The 25,806-nt window shown below is 43.3% G+C and overlaps 1 protein-coding gene across 2 annotated transcripts in view; it reads right to left on the reverse strand.

Annotated features, from left to right (window-relative positions):
* The window catches only part of pcdh11 (protocadherin 11), a 126,474-nt gene that overhangs the window by 71,107 nt on the left and 29,561 nt on the right, over positions 1-25,806 (reverse strand). For both annotated transcript variants that reach the window (XR_007192166.1, XM_048231388.1), the window contains exon 4: positions 2,847-2,906. Coding sequence is in view for 1 of the 2 variants with exons in the window: in XM_048231388.1 (XP_048087345.1) it covers positions 2,847-2,906 (60 nt within the window). In the remaining variant the exon portion in view is untranslated. The remainder of the gene's footprint in view (positions 1-2,846; positions 2,907-25,806) is intronic.

The raw sequence follows: 25,806 nt of genomic DNA on the forward strand, positions 1-25,806 counted from the left end.
GGGCTTGTTCATTGTTGGTGAACAGAGTGGTGTCGCAGCGTACCTCGCACTGTCTGACATGGACATGCTGTGCCCTGCGCTGACAGCCAAAGCCTAGGACTGGACCCAGAGGTCACTCCTGACCTTTTGGCGGATTGTGTAATCCGCCCTTTGTGCAGTTCTCTCTCTCTCCCTCCTCCTCCTCCTCCTCCTCCTCCTCCTCGCACACGTGGTGGTTGTCTGAAGCTGTCCACCAATGCGTCCCCGGGCGGTGTGTTGGGCGGGCGGTCGGGCGGGCGGGCGTCGTGAGCGCGGGGCATTTGGCTGCTTGTCTGCCGGGATCACGCCTACTCCTGCTGAAATGGCGTCTACGAGGAGACCCCTCACCCCAGAGCCTGCTGCCTTGAGTCGCACATGGAATGAAGCTTAATTGCTGCATGACTAGTCTCTTGTTTGTGCGCCGCAGGGATTTCCATTTATTATCCCGTATGAATCATTATTAAGATGTGCTTATTCACCACTGGGTTTCCTGGAGTATGAAAAAAAAAACAAGGAGATAGGAGGGGGGAAAATGTTTGTGCCCTTATAATAAAACTGCATGGTAATGCATTGCCTTATCTTACAAGGGAGAGTGTTTAAGTGAGAACAGGATGTGACATCATGGAATAGCCGCAACACTCTCTCCCTCCCCAGAGGCATGCGAGGGAAGGGGGGCGTCGGCCACAACATTCTCATTTGGCTGGCGGTGCCAGGGTTCAGCGTGCCTCTCGCACTCACCGAGGGAGGCTTGAAAATCCTCCTCCATCTGCCATCTGTTTGTGAGAGCCCTGTGGTACCAACACGGTGTTAGGGCTATATGTGTTTACTTTGCATGGCTTTCACAGCAGTCGTGAGATTTACATTTGTTCCATAGCAAAAAAGAAGAAGAAAAAAAAAAGAGAGAAGAGATTGCCCTGTAGTCATCACTAGGGGGAGAAACATGAAACGATGGCTTTTCTAATGTGGGCGAAGAGATGGCCGGTCTCAAGCGGGGGGGCTACTTTATCACACTTAAATGCTGAGGTGTGCCATCTTTCCAGTTTGACTGGTGAGGCAGAGATTTGGAGCCTCTCCATTTCCAGCGTGCCATCTGACGGTGAATAATGGTGCATTGAATGAATAACCGGAGAGAGGAAGGACAATGCGCATAATGTGAGATATTATTATGGAGCTTAACAATGCTTGGGCCCCGGGGATGCTCACAATTTAATGTATGGCCTTTGGAGTAGCATCGCTATGGAAACCAGTGGCCCTGGGTGACCAAGTTACCCACCCACTCGGACAGCCGTTAATCATCTTCACTCTGATCCTGGCACAGCAGAATTTGGCCAATGTGTCAAGCAGCAATTATGTATACTTAGTGTTCTCCCCCCTCCCTCTGCTTTGCTCTCTCTCTCTCTCAATCTCACTCCATCCCTCTCTCTCTCTCTCCCTTCCTCTCTCTTGCTGTGCTCATATACATGCCCACATTCTGTTCTCTTTTTATGCTCATTCTGCCCCATTTTGTGTCTTTTCCTCTCCTGCCTTTACATAATCACAGATCTTTTATAAGCGTGCTGTTCATTAGCCCCCTTTCATTCAGAACGCGCACAATACAGACAAAAGGAATAGGAATGTTCTTAGTGCCACATCATAAGACGTCCTGATTATATAAATCACGTCCGCCCATTTACCTATTATACTTTCATTTTGGACGCTGAGCGACACTCTCAATTACTCCGCTGCTTCATTGCTCCCTTTTCGCATATTGATTTGTACCGAGCGCAGATGCTAATGGGTCTCAACAAGAAAGAGATTATGTTCTGCTGGGTGTAGGGAAACGTTGACACAATGCCACCAATACGTGGCATCCCTCCACTACGTCAGTCCAGATAGGTTGCTCAATAGAGTCGCTGACAACAACATGCCACTGTTGGGGAGGTGGCGGAATTGCAGCGCTCCCCGTATTTCAAGGACAATGTGTGCCAACTAGGTGACTGTTCAGGTGACTCAGTTCGCATCAGCACAACTCGGAATCTATCATTAGGGGTGATCTACGTGGCATCCGCTGTCTGCCGGCGCGGAGTGAAGGACAGGCCGGCAATTAGAGACTCATTTCATGTCAGCCGGCTCAGGACAAAGTTGATTGCCTTATTTTATTATTTTACCACGAGGGCTCATGTCATTTCACATAATGTGCCATGACGGAGCCAGAGCTGTGGCTTCCTCTTGGCAGGTCCAAGACAGTTCGGCCAGTTCGACAGTCGACCAAGCAGAAGAAGGCACTACACTTAAGATACTGTCTGGTTGACCACTTGCTGACAGGCTGTCAGACATGGCACTCCAGTGGGCTTCTTTTTCTCCATAAGACTCTGTTGTGTTTTTTACTCTTGACCTGGTTAGTCATCCAGAAAAGGACACAAGCATTTTGACACTTTTGGGTTAGTCGACTGGAAATTCTGTGAAGTTTCTCTATATAGCACATTATCACATTCACAAGTGGGCGCCAGCAGAGGCAAATTAGTGGGGGGATTGTTCAGAAGCTACCATGCTGTGAAATGGCATTTACTGAGACGGCCTCACACTTCATCCAGAGGTGATCCGCACACACGCACTCACAGCTCCTCATTTGCACACAGAAATGAACAGCAATGGCAGGTAACCCTGGTACTAGCCAGAGACTTGGAAAATAACTTGAAACGCACTCATACAATAGATGTGTAGCAGAAACATTCCACAGGGCTTTGTTTCCTCATGAAAATTTTGTGGGACTTAAACATGATAAAGAGAAAAAAGAAGCCACAATAAAAGATATTTGTGGGGAAAATATAAAAATACTAACGACTTACTTTATGAGGGCACGCCTGGGGCACAGCAGTGAATGTCTTGTCTGGAGTTGAACTTTGATTCTGCAAGGAAGTCAAAAAGACTTTTATTAGAACTGATGGTAAACATTGATGTCAGTGTGTCTTTTAAAATGTGTTGGCAGGAATTTTCCACTAAAGCATCTGCAGCACAACCTTTTAGCCTGTGCCGTCTTGAGAAGTCGAAAAGTTTAGAAGTCCAAATCGGCCACAAAAAAAGGTCAAGGCCATAAATCTTGAGTCCTCGTTAAACCCTGACCCTTGAGGACGGTGGAACAGACGTCTCGGCCGTGCCAATGCATTATTCAAGTGGTAATCACAGCGTTTTAACATAACATATGTGCAATCTCAAAAACAGCTTTTAGCTGAGTGATTACCATTTTGTAAATACAGCACATCGCCTGCAAATACATGGCTAACACCACTGAAAAGGTTGTGCTTAGGTAAGTCAACAAGCCAACAACAGATGGTCCTGCTGTTTGCGATTATGCAGGATGTTAGGCCCACTGACAATGGCAGCCCAGGACAAAAAAGAACCATCTTGAGGTGACCAGAGACATATATGAAAAACAGCACTGGGGAGGTGAGCTCGCGATGGGGGTGACGGGCCTCACAAACTTCACTTCAGTCGACCTCCTGGGAGGACACATTGATTCCAAGCAGGTGCCGCCAGTCACCCCCTCATATCCAATTATCTTCCTGTGGTATGCCTAATGCTCCCTGACACTATTAATGGCTTCCTTATGGTATCACCAAGAGAGATGAAACATTGAACTGTCCAGACTTCAACATCTATATTTCATATCCACTTAAAAGAGCCTACATAAACTCAGAGGCAGGCGCTAGCTAGCTAGTACTCGCCCCATCCCACACACACACACACACACACACACACACACACACACACACACAGCAGCTCATAAAAGATAAACAGACTGTGGGTACAGCCCTGGCCCTCTTACACTATACATTATACACTATACACTGAGGGGGTTGGTCCTAACTGTTCCAAGATCAGCCAAGCCAAGGGGAGAAACATAATAATACATTTCACATTAATAGCAGCCGAGGCTGACCAATTATCACTTCTCAGCTGTCGTACCTGTCTTTGCAGACAACTCGTTTTTTGTCTTTTTTTCCCCTCAGACTGATTTAATGAGCTTGTCCCGAGGAGTGTTCGTGCTGTAAGCTGAATGCGGTTGACACAGGTAGGCAAGCTTGGGGTCTAATAAACCACACATTTGCCTGGTTGCAAGGGCAACCAACAGGACGTGTTTATTTAAGTGAGCCGGTGTCAGCGGCTCTTGCACTGATTCCAGGTCTGCCCTGTTTTTCGATAAAGGAAAACATCCGCTTTGCTTTCTGCATGCTATTAGTCTTGGCAATAGCACCACTTCCATTGAGAAATGTTAGCAATTTAGGGTGTCTTTGAACTCCCCTTTAATAGCATGAGTTCAATGTTTTTAGAAGGGGAGAAGTTATTAAATTATCGGACTTAACAGAGCAGCTTGTTTTACTGATTGCCACCATACGGACAATCCTTTCTCAATGAGTTTTTCCGAGCTGGCTGTTGATTCCGATGGAAAGCTTATGGTTCAGCTCTGTGGGCTTTGTTGTGGTCCACTAATCACAGCACACTGAATGTGACAGCAGACCACTTTGATTCCACTTTCATGTGTACACACTTTCACTGTTATCCGTGACTGCTGACCTGTATGTTTTACGGAGTGACCTTTGTCTGATAGGGGGGTGAAACGATATGCTGATGCATAGAGCACTGTATGCTAATTTTTCTGCCCTGGGCAGGCCTGCACTGTTATGTGATCACCTAGTGATTTTATGTGTGAAGAGCGCATGTGAAAGACCACATCTGGAGTCAAGTCTTTGTTCCCCTCCTTCACCGAGTCAAAGAGAATGAGAAAGGTTGAGGCACACTGACAAAGACTTCTGAAACTGTTCTTTTTTCCCCCCAAGCCTTCTCTTAAAATGGCTCTTTCTCATAAACTGCTTGCCTAGCTGGAGAGTCTCTAAGAGGGTATGGACTGCCTTGCTGTGAGAAAATAGATTTCTTCCTGGCCAATAGCCTCATTTTGGAAGAGGACAGGATCTCTTGCTAGAAGATCTTCGTCTAGTTTTTACAGAAATACTTAAAGTGCAATTTGTGCTTGACCCTCCACTGAAAAAAAGGTGCTTCCTTACATAAAGACTTCAATAAGACTTCAAAAAAAGTTCTTGTGAAAGAAGTAATATAGACAGCATTTTACAAAGTGCCATAATCGTCTACAAACTAACACTCCATGTGCCATAGTTACAGAGGGGCTGCTCTTTGAAATGACAGTTTCCCACAAGTGCATCAAGATGCTGAGGATCTTTCCTCCTGGTGTGCTCATTTTCTAGACAGTGTGAATCCCTCTTTTTAGAGAAGGAAAGAAGGGGTTCAGGGTGAAGTCTCAATTAAGATGTTGGAACTGGCAGTACAGAGACGGGTAAGTGCATCTGCTCTGCTACTGAAACTATACATTTTTCAGAGAGCATTGCATTCCAGACATGGTGGTTACCGCAGGCTCTCAGCAGCCTTAATGCATAAGAGTAGGTCCTTCTAGGGTGAGGCACACATGCATTCATGCATGTACACAAGCACACATGTACACGCTCATGCACGCACACACACACACACACTCACACACACACAAACACATTCATGCTCATATACATTCACTTACTCACAGACAAACACACACAGACACACACACAGACAGACACACACACACACACACACACACACACACACACACAGACACACACACACACACACACGTAAGTGCACAAATCCTCAGGGTATTACGAATTTGGTATGTGTTCTAAAAAAGATTTACAGTATTACAAATGTCATTTCATACACTTTTAAAAAAGCTGTCCACAGAAGTTAATTTATTGCTGCTACGGATATGCTTTAATGAAATCCATGAATATTTCATCATAACAAATGCAATTTAGCAGGGACTTAATATACACACTTTCATTACAAAAACTAAAGAATGTGACTGAAAGATAAAATGTATCCCCTCCAAATCCTAACATATATTCCTTATTTGATAAGAAATCCTTTACAAAGAGCATAACACGTTCTTGCCAGTACCATCCAAGCCCATCTATGAAATGGAAACTGAAAGCGCCACACAAGCCCTTGGCAGACATGAACACTATTTTCTCTGTGATGTGAGTCTCGGGGAGATCCTCCGAGTTTGTCACATTAACTGGTCTTCTCCACTCTGTACCAGGTGGACTAGCCACTCTTGAGGCTGCTTTCCCCCTCAGCCATCAAACAAGGACACTATTCACCTTCTTGGAAGAGAAGCGCCGGGCATTTTTGGCACGTTGGCACTGGGAGGCAATCCGCCCCAGCGGCAGTCTCCCCCATATACAAGGAGACTTTGTGCACTTTTTTCTTCTCTTCGCTTTCCCCCCTTTCCTCTCCGTACTTCCTGGCTGCCACTCAAGATGGCCTGACGTTAAGTAAGTTGCATTCCCATCACTTGCTGTGGCTTCTCTATTCCTGTTTGCAACATTGTTGTTGTTTTTTTTTCTTTAAAAAAAAACAACAACACATCAGTATTCCTCTCTATGGGATTAAAGGGGGTCTGTATTTCAAGGATTATCAAATGCTTTTCATCATGTGACTCCCGTGTTTTTGATCTTTCAGCACATTGAAGAAGAAGAGAAAAAAACCCTGGTGGATCTTATTGCCAGTGGCACTGCATAATATGACAAGGAATGATGACAGTTGGGGTGGGGGGTGGGTTGGGGGGGCTCTAGGTAGGGGAGATAAAGAACATAACATTCACGGAAACATTTCTAGACAGATTTCCCACAAAACAGTCACACACCTTGGTTTCCTGGAAACATTGCATGTAGTTGTGCTTTGATCGAGCAATACTTATGCATGCTCTGTCTGTGTACGGACGGGTATCTGTGGGCTATGTGCAGTGTGTGTGTCGTCTGAGCTCCCTTGTTATCTACATGGCTGGAGAAGTTGCCGATTATTCATTTGTTGTTGATTTTTTCCCCGCTCCATGCAGCCTCCATTTGTTTCCAATGTGAAGCACAGCTTTCCGCACGCACAATAGTGGATCTGCATCAGAGTCCCTAGGCACCGCTATCAGACGGCCTCACCACAGCTGATCATTAGCAATTTCAGAGCCGTAGGCAAGAGCCTTTCTGCCCATGAATTATTATTTAGTTGGTGCTTTGGCCGTGCAATCAAAGTACCATACTGTACATTTATCATACCCTCCCACAGAAAAAAACAAACCCTGAACTGACTTTGCATGGGAATGATAAAGAGATAAAAATACATTGTGATTGTGAGCCAGAGGATTGTAGCGTATCTCAGCCAGCGTTTTTCTTCATAAGATAAAAAAGTAATTGTTCCCTGGGATCATTTCCAATTAATTTCAGTGCCAAATAAAGCTGAGACAAATCAAAACAATTATTTTGATATGGCTTCAAGTAACAAATGCTTCCAATTTGAGCATGGTCTACCTGAAATCATTATAAGGCGTAGTTTGAGGCGCAACCCATCAAAGACAAGCTGGATATCATTTTAATAGCAAAAAACCTACAAGGCAGCAAAAGCACCCACCTGCCACATTCTTAAATAGGTCTTGTCAGTCACGGCCAAATTGAGAGCAGATATGCTAGTGGAATGTTGCATGCTATAGAAAAAGTGCCTTGGGTTGTGTACAAAGCTGAGGTGCCGGTTAACTTCAAGGATCTTTTTTCAAACTAAATCTATACATGAATATATCTGTAACTCAGAGGGACTCTAACGGCATGCAGTTGCTGTACTGACGAAGAGAAGGCAAAATCAGACCCGGTGACTACAGATAGTTCAGCTTCAACAGCAGGGCAAGTGGCTTGTGGGTGTCAGTGAAGCTCAGTGAAGCACATGTTTATTGTAGGTGTGAGGTGAGCTCATATCCAGTAATGTTAGTGTGAAACTTAGTCTAACGTGAGTGTTTTGACTAATCTTTAAATAATATGCCATGACTATTCAATTGCCTGCATCTATTATTTTCCAATCTATCAAATTGCACCTCAGAGCAACCTTGGAGAAAAAAACATGGGTGCCTGTGCTGTGAGCACCGAGGCTCGCGCTTCTAACCCGTTGTTATACTCGCCTGACAAAATATAGTTAATGTATTGCATTGGCTCATATATATGTGTCCTCTGTTTACCTCCCAGGAGGGCTTTCTCCTCCAGCTCTCCTGACCTTGCTCCAGTAACTGTGTCCAGCACACCCAAACACAAATGGAAACAATGTAATTATAGTCCTTTAACAGATCCGGTGTGGGGATAGCAGACCTAGCTTCCTCCACACCAGGCCAGCTAAAGCTTTCTACAAGCTATTTTATTATGGACAACAAAAGGACCCAACAAAGGTAAAGCTGTACAAAATACAGAAGGGAAAATAAAGTATGCGTGTGTCTTACATCACGCGCCATCATGCTGCGTTCACAGCAATTATCTGTCACAAATAGTCTGTTGTCTTTCCATTTTCAGAGCACTGGAGCCACGACACACAGGCAGCGTTACAGAGGAGAGCTCTCTGCTCGCCATTGCTCTGTTACAGCTTATCAGTGTGGGGTGTCCACCTCTTACTTCCCAGGGCCGATGCCTCACTTGTCAGGATAAATGCGTTTTCAGTGTACCCAAGGTAGTGCATACTTCTCGGCCAGAGTCGAGAGTTTGGAGTGCACTTTTCAGTGTGATATTTTACAGTTCCAGTCGGCAAATATATTGAGAGTGTCTCTTGGCATGTTGTCACTTGTGTTGCCGGCCAATTTGTCACTTGGAGCTCAGTCTTTTCTGCTGCCAGCTCGGAGATGATGGCGACGGAGGGCTCTGATCCTGGCAGCACCCAGGGACAAGGCCAAGTGTTCCACGCTCTCGATGCGAGGACAAAAGCCCTACAGCCTCCTGATCCAAGGTCTCAGTGGAAGAAGAACAGAGGAACCGGCTTTACAGAACTTTTTCCTCCCTCTTTTTTGACACAGTCGACAGCTCACCCACTAGAATGTGCGTTAAAAGGGATACAATTATCACTGAATGGAAAGCGAGACTGAATTGTTCTTTGTTTCTGGCTATTGAGAATGTGAACTATAATTGGGCTGCACTAATCGATTAAGGTCTGTGGGGGTCAATGCAAAAAATGGCCCAATGGTTTTGCACACTCCCCTCCTGCTGATACGTATTTCAGCTTGGGACAATGTGCCACTCAGAGTGTGCCGTCTCTTTTATCATTGTGAGTTGATCCAATCCATTAATACCAAATTATGTTGGATGGAAAAGTATTATTCTCTAACAGCTTTGCATGAGCGGTGGCTCAGTGAGATTCTGTACTCACTTCACCATTGTTTTTGCATCAGAAGCGCCTAAGTGATTTATAAGCAGCATATTGTGGCAGAGAAGTTGTGAATGTCACAGTCTGTGGGAGTGCTCAAGGTTTGGTGAGAAAAATAAAAAATGACAAGCATGTAAACACAAGGAAACACACAAACACAACTACTATGGATGTAGGGGGGGGGGCAGGCTGTGAATCCTTGCCAAATTTACCATGATAGGAAATGCTTTGATCACATTTCCTCTGCCTCTGCTCAATGTAAATGGCGGTTATTTATACTTTTTGAGCCTGTCCTCTGGTTCTCCAGTAAAGCCCTGCCTCTGGAGAATTTGCTGGACAGTTCAGCAGATAGCAGGCTCGAGCGGAACAAAGAATATATGAAAGTTTCAATTAGGGGATCAAAAGAGAGGCTAATTTTAAGTCGGAATTGGCTATTGTACATTCAAATCATCATCTGTTCCCCAAATTACATATCAGCTGGTGCTCTGACAAGCAACCAAAAATATGCAGTGATGGAGCTGGAATTTTATATTTAGAATCCAGACACATTTTCATGTTATTGTCTCTTCCATGGAACAAAATGTAAAAAAAAAGACGTGATTGGGCTATTACATAGAGGTCTTTCACTGTCACCATCAGTAGATTTCTACACCTTTAAGGGTCCAACACTAAGCTGTTTTGAGAAAACAATGTCATCTCCTGCTCGACGATCGAGCCAATTTCTCTTTCATGCTCCTGTAATCCTACAGTTCCACTCTGCCAATTACGCTCTCCTTCAAAGTATGGCCGACTCCCAAACGATGAGCAGAGTTGAGCTGGTGTAAAAAACCGAGGCGGTGGTCACCTAGTGCTATTGCTCACATGGCTGCAATATGAACTTGCTGATTTGGGAGTCACAGGCAAAGACCAAACATGGAATTTTGTGGAAAACAGCACATGAGTGGCAGAAAGTTGCCAAAGCACCAAAGGTCATGGCTGGCTTGGGGGGTTTCAGTTCAGCCTCCATTTGTTAGGAAACTGGCAATTATACTGCTTCATGCTAAAGCTGTGAATTTGAGAAGTGATGAATTTTGGCAGAAATGTCAGACTTGACCTGATTAAGAAGACAAAGGTTAAGCTTTTAAAGGATCCCCTGGTGTTTATGCAGCAGAAAAGTAATTTAATAAATGTCAGCAATGTTTTTCCTTTTTTTTTACGTATTGATCAAGACAAGATAAAAGTGTGACACAATGACCTATTTATTTATACCTTACTGTTTCATTGATATGTCCATGTTCCTGGAATATATGTCAATCAAATTCCAAGTGTGTGTGTGTGTGTGTGTGTGTGTGTGTGTGTGTAGGGGGTAGATTTAATATTTGACCTCATTCCTCTCGGAGAAGAGTGAGAGTGTGTAAGTATGACCTTTTTTCTATGATCAGAAGACCTGAAAGTGTTACAATAAAACAACATACAGCCATCAGTCAATGGTTCTGTGAAGATGATTACTGCTAAAGGAACAATAGAAGCTCAGTAATAACAACATGTTGTGATTTACTTGTGTTCTGCTGCACCACTCAGTGGTAGACACAAATCCTTAATCCTCCCGAAAGATAATAACAATGTAATCCTTATTCCCAGATGGAGTAGTCTCAGGAAAGACATTTCTAGCTGGGAGAGTTTCTTTTTTTCCAAGAAGGAGAGAGAGAGAGAGAAAGAGGTAAAGTCATTGCAAATATGGAGTAATAAAAATTGTTGTTCCTTTCCCCCCTGCCCCAGTAATGTTTAAATAATTTTATCCGATGTCTTCTCAACCTATCTGGCTTTTTGGAGAAATTTGAAGCTGCACTGCAGTGCATTCTAACGCCACCCCGGCTCCAACACAAAGATCCACACACAGTGCATGCCTAATGAGCCTTCCCTATGTAAGTCTCCACGCTGATGAAAGCTGATGTGAGAGGTGCTTGGCTTGATTCATTTGCTTGACATTATTCAACACTGTAATTAAGAGCCTCACAACAACATGGCACTGATTGTTATCTGCATTTCACCAGCTAATAAAATCTCGCTGATTGTTATGCAAATCCATTAAATAACAAAGATAATCAAAGGAGTGCACTCATTCGTGCAGAGACACATGTATTCACACACATACACCCACGCGCGCGCGTGCGCACACACACACACACACACACACACACACACACACACACACACACAGAGAGAGAGAGAGAGAGAGATACACTGACGAATAGACACACACACACACGTACACACACACACATCCTAGCACAGACAGACGGATAGACAGGCACACACAGATAGACTCACACCCAAACACACACAAACTGTATCTAAAACACAGAGCACATTGCCTCATTCTACAACTGCTTATCTACAGTGTGAAAAAAAAGCTTTCTCAGAGGAAAATAGTTTTGTCTCTGTGCTGATGCGGTGCTTCCAGGTCCAGTCTGGTGGACGCTCAGATCCGAGCATACCTCCTGGCTGCTTACAGGGGCAGAATCCATGCAGCAGCACAGCAGGATAGACTGCTCCACAGTCCTCCCCCTTTCCATCCCTCTCATCCCTCTCTCCTTCTCTCGCTTCCCCTCTCTCTCTCTCTCTCTCTCTCTCTATCTTTCTCTCACCTCTTTTCAGAAATGTATGTGTGCCCACACACACTGACACACATCCACGCAGACACGCACCTCCTCCCCTAAAACCCTCCCCGCTCTCTCCAGTGTATACTGAAGATGGTTTGTTGGCGAGTTGCAGGGTGAACCCCCTTTCCCCCCACACACACACACAGACACACCTCCCCCTCCCCGGCCCCTCGTGCTTGCTGACGGCGGCTGCTGCCAACCCCAGGCTATGGGCCATCCCTCCCACCTTACAGGCGAGCGCTTCCTCCGCTTCCACCCCTGGGGAGACCTCCCCGTGAGGAGGAGGGCGAACAAGCCGTGCCCACCCGTGTGCCATTGTCTGGGGGGAGGCAGGCTTGGCACCCCTGGCTGAGAGGCGTAGAGTGGTGCTCTGGAGTGCTCATTATGGCTCTGTAGGGACTGTACTCCAGGGCATCCAATGTGTGGCTGAGGAGCTCATTATGGGAGGCTGCCTCGGAGCCCCCGCACCTAGAGGCATGATGCTCGGAGGAAAGAGCGAGAGCAAGGGAGAGCAAGAGAGAGCAAGAGAGAGCTTACCAAAAAGAAGGAAAAAAAGAAAGAAAGAGGGAAAAGAAAAAAAAATGGAGGAGTGTGCTGCCAGATTAAACTTAATTAGTGCCACCTGTAACCATGCGCCAATCCTCCTCCTCTCCCACCTCCTCCACCACCTCCTCCACTCCTTCTCCTCCTCTTACTCTCCTACTTCCTCATACTCACTGGCGTAATTATCAGAGTGGTCTAGCTCTAGAGGTTTAGCTTCTGTGCAGAGACATGTGTCCGCGTGTTAATGAGGATGTGTCAGCTCTGATTCCTCATATGGATTTAAAACAGAATGTATAATGCCAATTATGCGTTAAACCCAATGCATTCCATCAGTTCTCCAGGTTTCAAGAGAGAATATACAGTATGGGAGTATATCTCCCTACAGAAAATGCTTAAAAGTTTAAATATGAATGACAAATTCAACGCCACATTTTGCAGTTGTAGTCATTAACTTAGTATGTTAAAAGAAGACAGCCAGTCTTAATGGTCATACCTTAATTGCATGCATCTTACATACCTACAGTAACCTCACAGTAACACCACAGGTTATGACAATTTTGTTTTGTGTGCAGTGTTGACGTAGGTGCATGTCAAAACCTTTTATTGGCAATGTGTTGGAATGAGATTGGTTGACCCCACCCCCTACCCCCACCCTACCCTTTGCTTCCGTGGCAAGTCCAGGTTTAATGGGGGTAGGTTTGACATGCTCGCTAGATTAGCCTAATGAGAATGTCAGGGTTGTTGACAATGCCAACAGCAAATGGGTTAAAGGATGTGGTGGCTATCTTCACATGTGTCAAGGCAATGTTGCCTCCTGGACTGACAAGGCAGCAACACATTCACATTCTCAGCTTGTCAGAGGGGTGATCGTGGTCAAAAGCCCCCTGTGTCTTTTTTAGCCAGAGCAGGCCTCACGCTGGGACTCTCCAGTTTCTACTGCTAATGAGGGTTTTTTTCCTATAACGCAGTCCTGCTCAACATTAGTGCGAAATGGCACTGTGTAATATACTGACTGCAGTCATTTGTTATGAGAGAACGAGACTCCATGAATAACCTGGCTTAATTTAGCTCTGGCATAACGCAAACCTTGTAAAGACATTTTGTCAAAAAATTTCAAATGTGGTACAGATAAAGGTTAAATTACCTTTGGTGTAGGCGTGAAAAGCTAAAGTTGTCATATTTGTCATGGCCCACGTGATTTGTGAGATGTTACGTCTAAGCATTACTGTACGTCCACAGCTTTGCAGAGTGACCAGAGGTGCAGATGAGGGTTGTTTGTTTGGATAACTTCATCAGAAAACCAGAGGACAAAAAAATACTGCTAGAACGGGAATGCAGCTCAATGCCTTTGATATTTCATGATGAAATGAATATTGCAGCCAGTGTGATATTACTTTCAGTTGCATAGCCTACTGTTAAAGCAGGTTATTGCAAAGGATGAGTCATCTTAATAAAATCTACGTCATATCGAGAGCGCATGCATATTATTCGCCAGCTGTTTTAGATAAGCAACAGACAATGCAATTAAAGCAATATCATTTTGGCCTACATATTTGCCGATAACAATGTTGCTGTTCCAGCGGCAGTTTACTCTACATGTTTCTCTATATATATTCAACATGAAGAATCGCATAAAGACATACTAGCCTTATACTGTATATAATTACAATTGTTACCTGTTTGAAGGAAGTTTAAAATACTCAGCATGATTTTTTTGCATAAGTATGTTATTCCTGTGATTTCCCTCAGTCCTGCCATGCTTCCCCTCAGGTATCAGAATGCTCTTTGAAACACTCTTTGAAACAATCTGTCAAGCAGTTGTCGTCTTACTGGGGACACAGAGAGCTCAGCGAGCTGCTACTGTGAGATGGCGTGACGTGAGCTAAGCGAGGGATCTGTCTGACTCAACAATGCATGTCTTCCGTCAGTGCGCTTGAAACAAAATCAACTTAAAGTGTCATTACCGTATGTAAATGCTCATTTAAGGAAGTCCACTAGATGTTTAGAGTCTTTTGAACAACATACAGAGTAGCAATTTCAGCACTTTTCCCCCAACCTCTCCAGTGCTCCTTTTCTGTATTGAATCTGCAATCTAAGGAAACTTAGTGTACAGAAACTCCTCTTAATCATTTATGGTAATGAAGCTCACTTGATTGAATGGAATGCACCAACTCTATCTCATTTCTATGAACTTGCAGTTCTTTGTGAGTAAATACAAAAGAGTAAATGATAAATATAAATTATATCCGTATTCAAATGTTCAGCTCAACTTTTCCCAACTCAACTAAATCCCTTGGCGTTCACTGTGTAGTGTGCAAATTGCAAACTCAAACAAATGTGTACGAGCACACCGGCAACACTGTCTGCCTTAACACTATTCTCATTCCCAGTAAGGACTGTCTGATGTTTCATAAATTATGACACATTTTAAACAATATCCAGCTATTTTGTAGCATGGAAATGATGCTGGCGATACATGCATGAGAGGGTTTTGATGTTCAGGGGGAAGTGTGCTAAGATCACCTGACTTTGTTTTCCTATGAGAGATTCATTTGCTCTAGGATGACACCCTGCCATGGGGATATAAGCAGCGCAGAGTAAATATTCAAGCAGATGTAAATATATTCCTCCTTAAGCATTGTTTTACTTGTCCTCATTACATCTTTTCTGGGATGCTCGCACACCTGTCAGCGTTCTAATTGTAAATAATTGCATATTATTATGAGCGCTGCTCTGGCGCACTGGTACTTGTGGTACTTGAGCTCATTCCTCAAAGAGGATTTCAACTCAGACGGCTCCCGTGAACACAAAACGTGCTCAAACTGGCCCATAGGAACTGTCAGTCTTGAAGTACCATATGGAATGGCGCGGTTTGATCATTCAAGATAATATGCAATGAGCTAAATGGTCTGTAAATGCAGTTTCATTGCCCCATGTAAGACATTTTACTTAAAACCGGTATACACAATGCATTATGCATTATACTATAATGCATTACGATACGATATGATGTTTATAATGCATTGCAGATACTGGCTTGAAGTAAAGTCTCACCTGTGCTTTGTATTAACAGACTTGACGGCCTACTGGTGTGATGTTTTACCTTGGCTGCCTAAGCTAGTGTTACATACAGTGAGCTAACTGTAAACCAGCAGTCTGCAAGTGATGTAAGGGTGTAGGGCTGTTGAGTAAGCTACAGACAATGGTGGATTTTGTATCATATATGGACCATATGGTCTTGCATAATACACATACGACACATCTAGAACTGCGTTGGGTTCTAAGAACGTCTGCAGGGTGATCTAAACGGACTGAGAACAGGGCCTGGGTGCTACATGCCTGCACACAGAAGGCTGTGGTGAGCGTGAACACACAGACGCCCAAGCTTTGTTGTGATGTGTGAGCTTGTGCATGTGTGTAAGGCAAAAGCAGGTTCAAAGTCAGTTTCTTTTTTTTGCCAGCCAGAGCACAGACACAAAACATCTAGTTTTACACCCCTTTCTCTCTCTGGGCAAAAAAGGGAACTTGGTTGTTGTTTTGCCTCGAGTGTTAAGGCAAAAGGTGACACAAAGTAGCGAAGTAAAAAACAGAAGCCTTGTTTTACTCATGGTGTGCATCCCCACACCCAGCTTTTATGGACATGAATCTGGATGCAGTTCCCCAGAGCCCTACTGACAGATAGTCTCATTTGATTTTTTTTTATGATACTCTCTGTTGACATGAAAGAGACTGCATTACCATCCACACCACACAGTCGCAGTCTCTCATGAGATTGCCACAAGTTATCTTCTGTACTTGAACTTTCCAAGCATGTCGCTGGTGTTTTGAACAAGTCGGAATGGTGGTGGTGGTGGGGGGTGGGTGTCACTGTATGTGTTCTGTGTTGTTTTTACACTCCCCCATGACTAACTCCCATAAAGTCGACTAGCAACACCTTGCTAATGTTAGGAGTCAAATAAAATGTGAGAAACATTCAGTTGGTCACACACGTATGTTTTGCATAGGTGTGGTTCAGCACGGGGCTGTTTTTTGATAACAGCGCCTTTTCTTTGCATTACATTTGCATGAGACGGTAAACGAAGAAGGGGGACAATAACAACAGATAAGAGATCTTGAATAAACAATCCTGTTTTGCATCATGTAGCCCTCAAGGTCAGTGTAATCAAAGGTTATGTCTAGGCCATTCCATGTCTGGACAGAAGGCATTTTATACAATGACCATAGTATGGTAGACAGTGATAGCATGTCATTGAGATTATCTAGCATTTCTAGTAATACTATTGCCTGGGGACATTATTATCATTACTCAGCTTCATGTACGCACATGTTGGACATGCCACAGTACTTAGCACTGGGAGTCTTGTAAAGCAAGAGACGATGTGTTGTGATGTAGGTTGTGATCCTACTCAACGCCGCAAGGCTTTAAAGAAATAACACGTGAGATCCTGGGACTGGAAAAAAAAAATAATCAAAAGTAACCATAACCATCTGTGCATCTGTAGTCCGAGCCATATGACCGTTTAACACACAATTCTCATTCTCAAATCCACACACATTACATGAGCGAACAGGCCTGTCCGGAGAGTCGGAATTGAAAAGATATGTTGGACAGATGTCGCCATACTCTTTGGATTGTGTGAGGAACATTCCCTCATTGTGTTCTCAGTGCAAAATCCCTGAGGGTAATCTTGCGCCGCGGCTCTGACAGAGGCCTAAGATAATGCTAACACTCAAAAGATGACAGAAAACATTGAGCTCTTGGGTTTTGAGTGCTCGCACAAAAGGAACACAAAAGCGGATCCGAATGACACATCGGAGCGCTTATTTGCACTTTTGTGCGCAAGGCTGAGAAAGAGACATTTCACCAAACAATGGCACTCTGGGATAATCACTGCATCGTTCATGAATAGACACCCACAAAACAATTCCCCCCATGCCTGATGTAGTGGAACTAAACAATAACTATGGTGGCTCACAAATTGTCATTATCATTACTATTTTATTAAGGCGGCCTCAGCTGGCAGCAGCTCTTGGCATTGTTACGGAGGGCTTGGCAGGGAGCAAGGGGGAGGGATCTCTTCCTTAATTTGGGTCAATGCTCAGTCCATGTGGGGATGAAGTGACAGACCCTTGCTGCATCTATTCAGGAAAACACACATATGTTGATTATGTATCACTTGAATTAATTGGCCTAATTATTCTCGATACAGGGGGGAATAAAGCCATTGGTTCGTCTACCTGTTCCCAGGAAGATTTAGTGCGTAACACAGGACACACACAAAAAAAAACACATTCAGGGAGATGGAGACCACCTGTCAAGATGACAGCTTAGGCCTTAATTGCTTTAAATGCAAGTACATGCAAATGCATTTAGCCAGGGAAGTGCGGTCACAGGGGGAAAGGGAAACGGCCCGACTATTCCACAGACAATGAGGTGGAGTAGACAGGCGCCACGGAGACAGAGCCCGGCAAAGCCACTGGGCTGTTCGTCTCAAACTGACAAATGCGCTCTCCTCTGCAGATGCACACCGTTTAACAGAGACAAATAGCCCATGGTGGACTGTAAAATGCACACAGTCCAAAAAAAGCCCAGCGTATTTAGGCTCCTGATCATTTGAAACAAACCTGCTTGACTGAAAAACAACCGACTGGCTGCTACCGTATTTTCACACATCTAAACGCTCCGACGAAAATACAAACATCACCTCCAATTCAATGTATTTTTGAATATTTTTGATGTATTTTTGATTCAATGTATTTTTGAACATTTTTGATGTATTTTTGATTCAATGTATTTTTGAATATTTTTGAATGGCCACACACGATTTTGAGGAATTTCTACAGTACTACATGTAAAAACTGCACTATTGTTAAATATTCATCCATCTCTGTGCATAACTGCTGGTTATGTTAATAGGATTTCAACTCAATTTATTCAAGTGCTGATCAATGGTTCACAATCACTGTACCTCATGCATTATGTATTTTAATGGAACTCATTGCCTTTATAGCTGAATGGCGGAAGGTTAACAGTCCCAATAGATAGGACTCCCAAAAGACCAATTTCAAGTTGAAATGTAGCTTTCTATCACTTCACAATGAGCAACACCTGAGAAGTGGCGTTGTAAATGATTGCCACTCCTTGTCCTTTAGCCTCATAATATGATGAGCTATCTTTGGATAGATGGGCATTCCCTGCCATCCATGTGATGGTGAGCATATAGACGAGTTGGAGGAAGAGACTGGTTCACTTCCATGTATCATTTTCTATCTTCCTGAACCAGCTGATGCAGTCAGACCTCCGAGGAGCCTTGTTTTTCGGCAGGGCTTTCTCCATTTTTGACTAAAAGATCCATTACATTGTTCACAATCAGTGTGGCTTCTGCACCTATAAATGCACGACTCCGAGCTGAATTAACAGAGCTCTCAGCAGTATCTCCTAAGCCAGTGTGTCTGTCTCCACGGGAGTTTCGCTGCAGAAAGAGGAATTGCAACGGGACCGCTTAACACAGCCTCAGTGCCATGTGCAATGTAGTGCACCATGAATCTCCAACTGCAACAAGCGCTATGACAACCTGGGTAGGTCACTTGGCGATGCTCATCTAATCATCCTCAGTGCCACTGATATTGCTTGTGGCAGCTTGGTAGAGGGACTGACTTGCATTGCTATGGAAACCTCCTTTTTAAATTGGCAGTATATTTTGATATGCCACTGGAGTTCTCCGTCTACAGTCCACATCAGGTGAGAGGGGTACGCAGACATACCACAATGTTCTCATGTATATTTGGGAGTGTCAAATATGATATATAAATATGTGTATGTGGTTGTGCTTTGACTTTGACTGAAATGTGTGAGGTCATAGTCCTTGAACGGAAGGGGAATGTATAGCTAAATATATAGATATGCAGGGTTAGAAGCCAGGTCATGTTTCATGTCTGTACTGATCAATATAAAGATCTGAGTTTACTTGAACCGGGCCTATGAAAGGTGTTTTCAATGGACACCTGTTCTGGCAAAGGCAACAGTTTGACCGACGGGTCATGAGAGGTAACGTATGTATTGTATTCCAAGTCTTTACCCTCAAGGTCAATATTTCACACTTTTGTTCTGCATTTAAGCTTGGAAAAAAACAATATGAACTACTTCCATCATGCTGTCCTCGGGAAAAATAAAAAAACATGACTTTTTTAACCTTGATTTCCTTACCTCTGGCTATGTGCAGTGGGCTGACATATTTGAGACCTTGAAGCTGTTTCAAGAAAATCATAAAAATAAATATGTCCCAAATAGAAGTTTGGGAGTAAGTTCAGCGATGGTGCTGACTGCACTATAAGCACTTTCCTTGAGGGGCCGACACAATTACCCATTACATTTAATAAATTACTTGTAGAATGAGGAAATGTAATTTAATTTAGAATCAATTTACCTCCCCAATTTGCACAATTTAACCAAAGGAGGGAACTACTACATTTCTGAACACTGTTCAATAAAGCACAGACACAAAAAAAATGAATATGTATCACTGACTGGTTTGATACTGTGGAAGTGGGAGGTGGGCAGGGGTAAAAATGTGTTCGAAAATCACTTAGTTGACAATAAAGGATCCCAGCTGGATATGCGATGTGAAAGCTGTAGAGATGCACTTGTCTTCGACACAGCTTGAGCTCCAGCCAACCATTTTAACTGGCGCCATCCGTCTCCTCCAGGTAATGCAATTAGGTGCAACTAATATCTCAGGATGCTCTTCAAACTGCAAATGTGTTTTGCTAAACAGCAGCCCATAATAACCTGTGACAGCACTCAAAGAGTCTGGTTTAAAAAGCCATTGCTTTTGATTGTTTCAATTGATTGTTCTTACAAAAATGCACCTTCAACAGAATATATGAGTCAATAGCAAGGATAGCCAAGGCCTAAATGACTAAGGAGTTCATCGTGGGCAATGTAAGCTATTTCTAACAATGTCAGTAGCTGAGAACTCTGTCTGAACACAATGTTAGTTTCCATGCCCTGCACACAGTGACAGAATAGGATGTGGGGATTGAAACTTTTATAGACTTAAGCATATCAATTTCATTTTGGACATGAGAGCACTGAGACAGATCAATATGTGAAATATGTGAAATTGTGCAAAACAAAATTGTGCTTCTCTCTATGATAAGCAAACAACAGCGAAACAATTACATCTCTTTGTACCACATAGAAAGCATGCAGTCATTACATGAAAGGACATTGAATAACTTAATTGAGTGTAATGGCATTACTGAATCACTGCTAGTATGTATAGGAAGCCACACAGCCACATGTGAATCACTCTTTTGCTTTAAGATGAGGTCATGACAATTAGCTTCATGACAATTAACTTTATGTGCAGATCTCAATGAGACCTTAGCTTACTGAATTCATTTTCCAATTGACAATTTGTTTGTTTGTGTGTGTGTGTGTGTGTGTGTGTGTGTGTGTGTGTGTGTGTGTGTGTGTGTATGTGTGTGTTTTGTGTGTGTTTTTGTGTGTGTGTGTGTGTGTGTGTGTGTGTGTGTGTGTGTGTGTGTGTGTGTGTGTGTGTGTGTGTGTGTTGTGTGTGTACTGCATTCATTGAAAGCACATTAACAGCTTTGTGAAAACGTAAGATCCTGTGTGTTTGAAATAGCTCCCCCACTGCAAAGCTCACATTACGCCACCGCCTCAGGAGTAGCGCCGCAGACACGAGAGTGGTTCTGCCCATGTTCATAGAAAACAGCATAATCTTGGGTTAAATCGTTTCACTTCAAGGATTAACTTGAATATCAAAGAGCAGCATGCAATACCACTAAACAGGAGGATAGGAGAACCAGATAACGGTTGTGAATTCCGCTCGAAAGAAGGATCTGTGCCCTTGTTCTGCAACCCCCCCAGGCAACTCCAGGCTATGTCTTGTAAAGGATTACCCCCTTCATATAATGTTCCTTTTTCCTTGCATTGTATGCCTCTTTAAGCACAATTGATAAATTAGATATTCATGGTTGGCTGAAAATGCATTGCAGGAAAACATTTCCCTCTGCCTGGCTTTGTCCTCCAATCTGATAAACAATATCTAATGAACAATATTTACATGATATATTTGTGGATGTTTCCTGGACATTGTGTACTACCTCCCATAGCTAGTTAGGATTGTCTACATATATTTCACAGCGGCAGGTTCTGGAAATTGGTTTGCCCTCCAATAGTGTGTTGTACTTCACTTTACAATGCATATTATTTGCCAACTGCATCCAATTCCAAGCTCAAACTTTTTTTTCAAGGCTAGGAAGATGAATATTTCTTGTTTGAGAAGCATAATCAACAGGGCCTCCTGGTAATTAGTTTTTTCTCTCTCAGACTGTGAGGAAAAGGGTATAAAGACTATTTATGACTTAGCACACAACTTTGATCTATTTTCTGTGCTTCAAAATGGCTACAAGACATTGGGTATCCAAGGCTATACTGAGCCAACTGCTTCTGCTAATATATTTATATAACTATCAGGAAAATACCCCAGTGCATTAACATGCATTTATTGCACATGATATCACACTATAAAGAGATCTTTGAATCTGCGATGAATTCCCACAGTGTGATTACATTTCTTTGCCAGCAGTCACTTGTATCATACATTCAGAGTTGATTTATCCATTATTGTCAACCAAATGGCTAAACACAATTTAACCAAATGGCCGAGAGATGCAAAGTCTGTTATTATCTGATCACAAAACATGACATAAATGTTTTTGTTCAGAGATCAACTACTATTGTTGAAATGGACTTTTGCCAGTAGGCCTATAAAATATCTACAATCCACACAGAACTCATACCAACCCACACAATGAGCGGCAAATAACTGCTTTATATTCAAGGAAATCTAGGGATCTCTTTGTTCATCTATTCCCATCTGCCTTCTCATTTGGACATTAATGATGCTATGAAAAACAGGTAATCTACAACAGTTGGACTTAAGTGGAGCAGATGTTAGGAAAACTTTTGGTCTGAATAAATTACATTTGTCTTTGTCTCCCCTTTTCTCATGGACAGTAGTTAATTTGGTAAGTATCGCTTTGAAGCTGCATCTCTATGACAACTTGCCAGACATTGGTATTAATTGCTGCAAAATATGCCAACTTGTAGTTAATCATAACTATTCTGTCCAGTTTTGAAGTCAGAGAGGGTTCGTTGCTTTCTCAAGTCCAAGCTGCTAAATTATTCATGCATTTTAAGTCATTTTGGGCGGCTTAGCGGAGCTGCCAGTGAGGATGGTGAGAGGGAGCCAATGTCAATCCGATCCATGTGATTTGTTGAGCCCACGGCCCCTCCCCTTGCATTTTGCTGTGCCACTCCCATTTCCTACCACCCCCCCCTCCTCCTCCTTCTCCTCTTCCTCCCTTTGTCTGTGAACCCTGCTCAGTCATATGCCTTTGTTTCAACTCCCATTGCCTCCAGACCATGTAAATGAATTTGGCACTTGATGTTTGAAGACGAAGATGAAGAAAAATTCCCCAAGTGCAAAATCAAACAGATAAGAGGCAGGATTTCTCACTTTGCAGGGGAATGTATGCCTTGACTCTCGCACTGCCTTTTAAGTCTGTGCTTTAAAGTTAAGCAGTCAAGGACAGTTAGTTTTGAAAGCTCCTAATCTGCACGGCAAAAAAAATGTATTGATGGACCTCTACCCTGTTTCATGCCCCTCTACGGCCATAATGCGAGACACCCTGTTTACAAGGCTAAGAGACTAAAAGAAAGCCGTGTGGCTTTACTATGAACTGAGGGGTACAGGTGTCATGAATAAATTACATTATTCAGTGATGCAGCAATTCTCTGCAGAGTCTTGCCTCAATGCCCTATAGCATGCCAGGAAAGCTATCATAGATGGTCAATTCAGGTTCACTTCAGCGCACTGCCCTATGGAATTCAGGTTCTCTGAATTCACTCTATCAGGAACACCTACACAGTCTGTTATTCAAATAAATACGATGAAGCCAAAATATGTGTCTCCCAGTGGTCCCAATAATAAAACAGGTGATTATGTATTGTAGTATACATAACATATGGTGTATCTATTGTAATTCAAAATAAAACACAGATAGTTTTTTTATTACAGTATGACACAAACAATTTCTCTATCTAGTTCCATCTGTACAGGTTTTCCGTAAGGGATAACAGCCACCGAGGTGTCCAGCATGATATAACGATTCTAATGGCAATATCAAGTGAAATGTGGCGAGGGGTAGTTATGCTCTTACATTCTAATAGGGGGAAATCTCTGTGGGCCATCACTTTTTTGACAGCAAGAGCTGTACCTGACCTATGCTATTCTGAGACTGCGCCTCTCTGAGATTCTCATGTAGAAATGACAACCCTCCCATGGCCCTCTTGAGAAGGCCAAGATGGAAAGCTACTCTCATGTTTTTCTCCTTAATCTCTCAGGGCAGCCATGATCTCATGTTATACATGCTTCCCCCTAGCATAAAAGCACACTGTGTCAGAGCAATGAGGACAATACTAGGGAAAAAATCCATTTTTTTCCCCAAACTGGTTAAATATTAATTACAAAGCGAGGAGAGTCGAGTGAACAGAATTATATAATCTTGGCTTCCAAACGCTTTCAAAATATGCTTTGTGCTATGATGCCATTCTCTACCCTACCTTTCCCCCTACCTTGTTGTTTCCTTGTGAAACAAATATGTCTAAATTCCATGGCATGACTCTCTCTACACATAACAGTACAAGGGCAAGTGCAGTGGTGCTCCCAGCAGCAGTAGCAGTGACATCAGTGTGTTTCTCTCTGTTGTCAGCACTGACAGAGGGAACAGAGCAACATTCGACACGGGAGCTTGAGGATATTGTGCTACAGTCATCAGTTATACTATATGGCCACAGCACTGGTCAGCGCAGACAGGACACTTAAAAGTTACAAAAGCCGGGGATGACTTTCAAGGCCTAATAGGGTGAGCAGGAAAATAGAGACATTTTGAGGGAAAAGCAGAATGCAAGAGCTCATAAATCTCTGCATGCAGGCACTGGCAGGAGCCTGACACACATTGTGTATTTCGCTGTGCCTCTCGTTCATCCATTTTGTTGCCATTAGTATACATACAGAACCCACTGGATGTGATTCGGAAGGAAACTGACTGGTGGCAGTGGGAAGTGCAGAAATATATTAGCTCAATCCACCATTTGGAAAAATAGTGAGAAATATATATATAAAAATGGAATTGGCAATGCTCATCCACATCAAAATATTCATTCACATTTAGAGCGCTTGGAGCACCGTCATTGTCCACTGTTTACAATGGACGGCAAAAATACCCCCCACTGGAACCAAACTGCGGTCGATGTGAGCAGAGGGTCAAGCAAATGTGGTATGTCAGTTTGACCTTAATCACATTCAGGTTCAAGCCAACTCAGGTTTCACTTGTGAGCCTTATTTCAGGTCAGTGCCTCAAAGTCAAAGGAGGCCAAAGTCATTATCTCAGGGAAGAGAACACAATCACCCAGACAATAAAATGAGGTCTGTTCACACAATTCAGTGAAGTGTTGTCCGTTTCCTCGGGCTACACACATGTGCATTCACCACTCCTGTGCAGTCTGTGCTAATCTACGAAGTGAATTATCTGGAATAATTTGCTCAACAAAGTCTTCCTTTATCTTGGTCCTCCACAGGCACACATATGAAAAGGGAACATGACAAAAGAGAGACATCCTCGCAACCTACAGAGAATAACAGAATAAAACCATATGACGCACACGGGTCAGTCATGCAATCCAGGCGGGGGTTTCTTTTCCCCTGTATATCTGGTAAATTTAAGTAGGCCTGCATAAAGGTCTCTCGTTGGTGAGAGGCACTCTCTGCCATTGAACATCTAATCACTCCTCTACAGTCTTGATTTGGAACCGCTGGGCCCTAAATCAGGTTAGACAAACCTGCCTGCCTAGCAGCAATCTGGCTTCTCCATTTTAATTATCACAGATTGGCCATGAATTTACTGATCGGGGGGCCGACATCTTCCACTGTCCTTTGGCTGGGAGACCTTCTCCAAGTACTCCTCTTTAGTATCTCACTGTTTGGAGAGAGAGAGGAAAGAAAACTGTTCTTTGGTCTACCTCTCTACAGTATGTTGCATAAGGCACTACTGTTATTGTTGTATTTATTAATGTATTCTATAGATACAGTGTGTGTAGTTTTAGTGAAGTACGCATATCTCCAACAATGCAAGGAACAACCACTGATTCAAAAAGCATGTGACAAAATAAATAACCTGTACAACGCTCAGATCAAAAGCATGCTCCAGTGACTTATGAGAAACGCAATGTACACGATCAATAGGAATTAATTGGTGTCCCTTCACA

This window comes from Alosa alosa, chromosome 21, assembly GCF_017589495.1.
Source record: "Alosa alosa isolate M-15738 ecotype Scorff River chromosome 21, AALO_Geno_1.1, whole genome shotgun sequence".
Classification (NCBI taxonomy): domain Eukaryota; kingdom Metazoa; phylum Chordata; class Actinopteri; order Clupeiformes; family Clupeidae; genus Alosa; species Alosa alosa.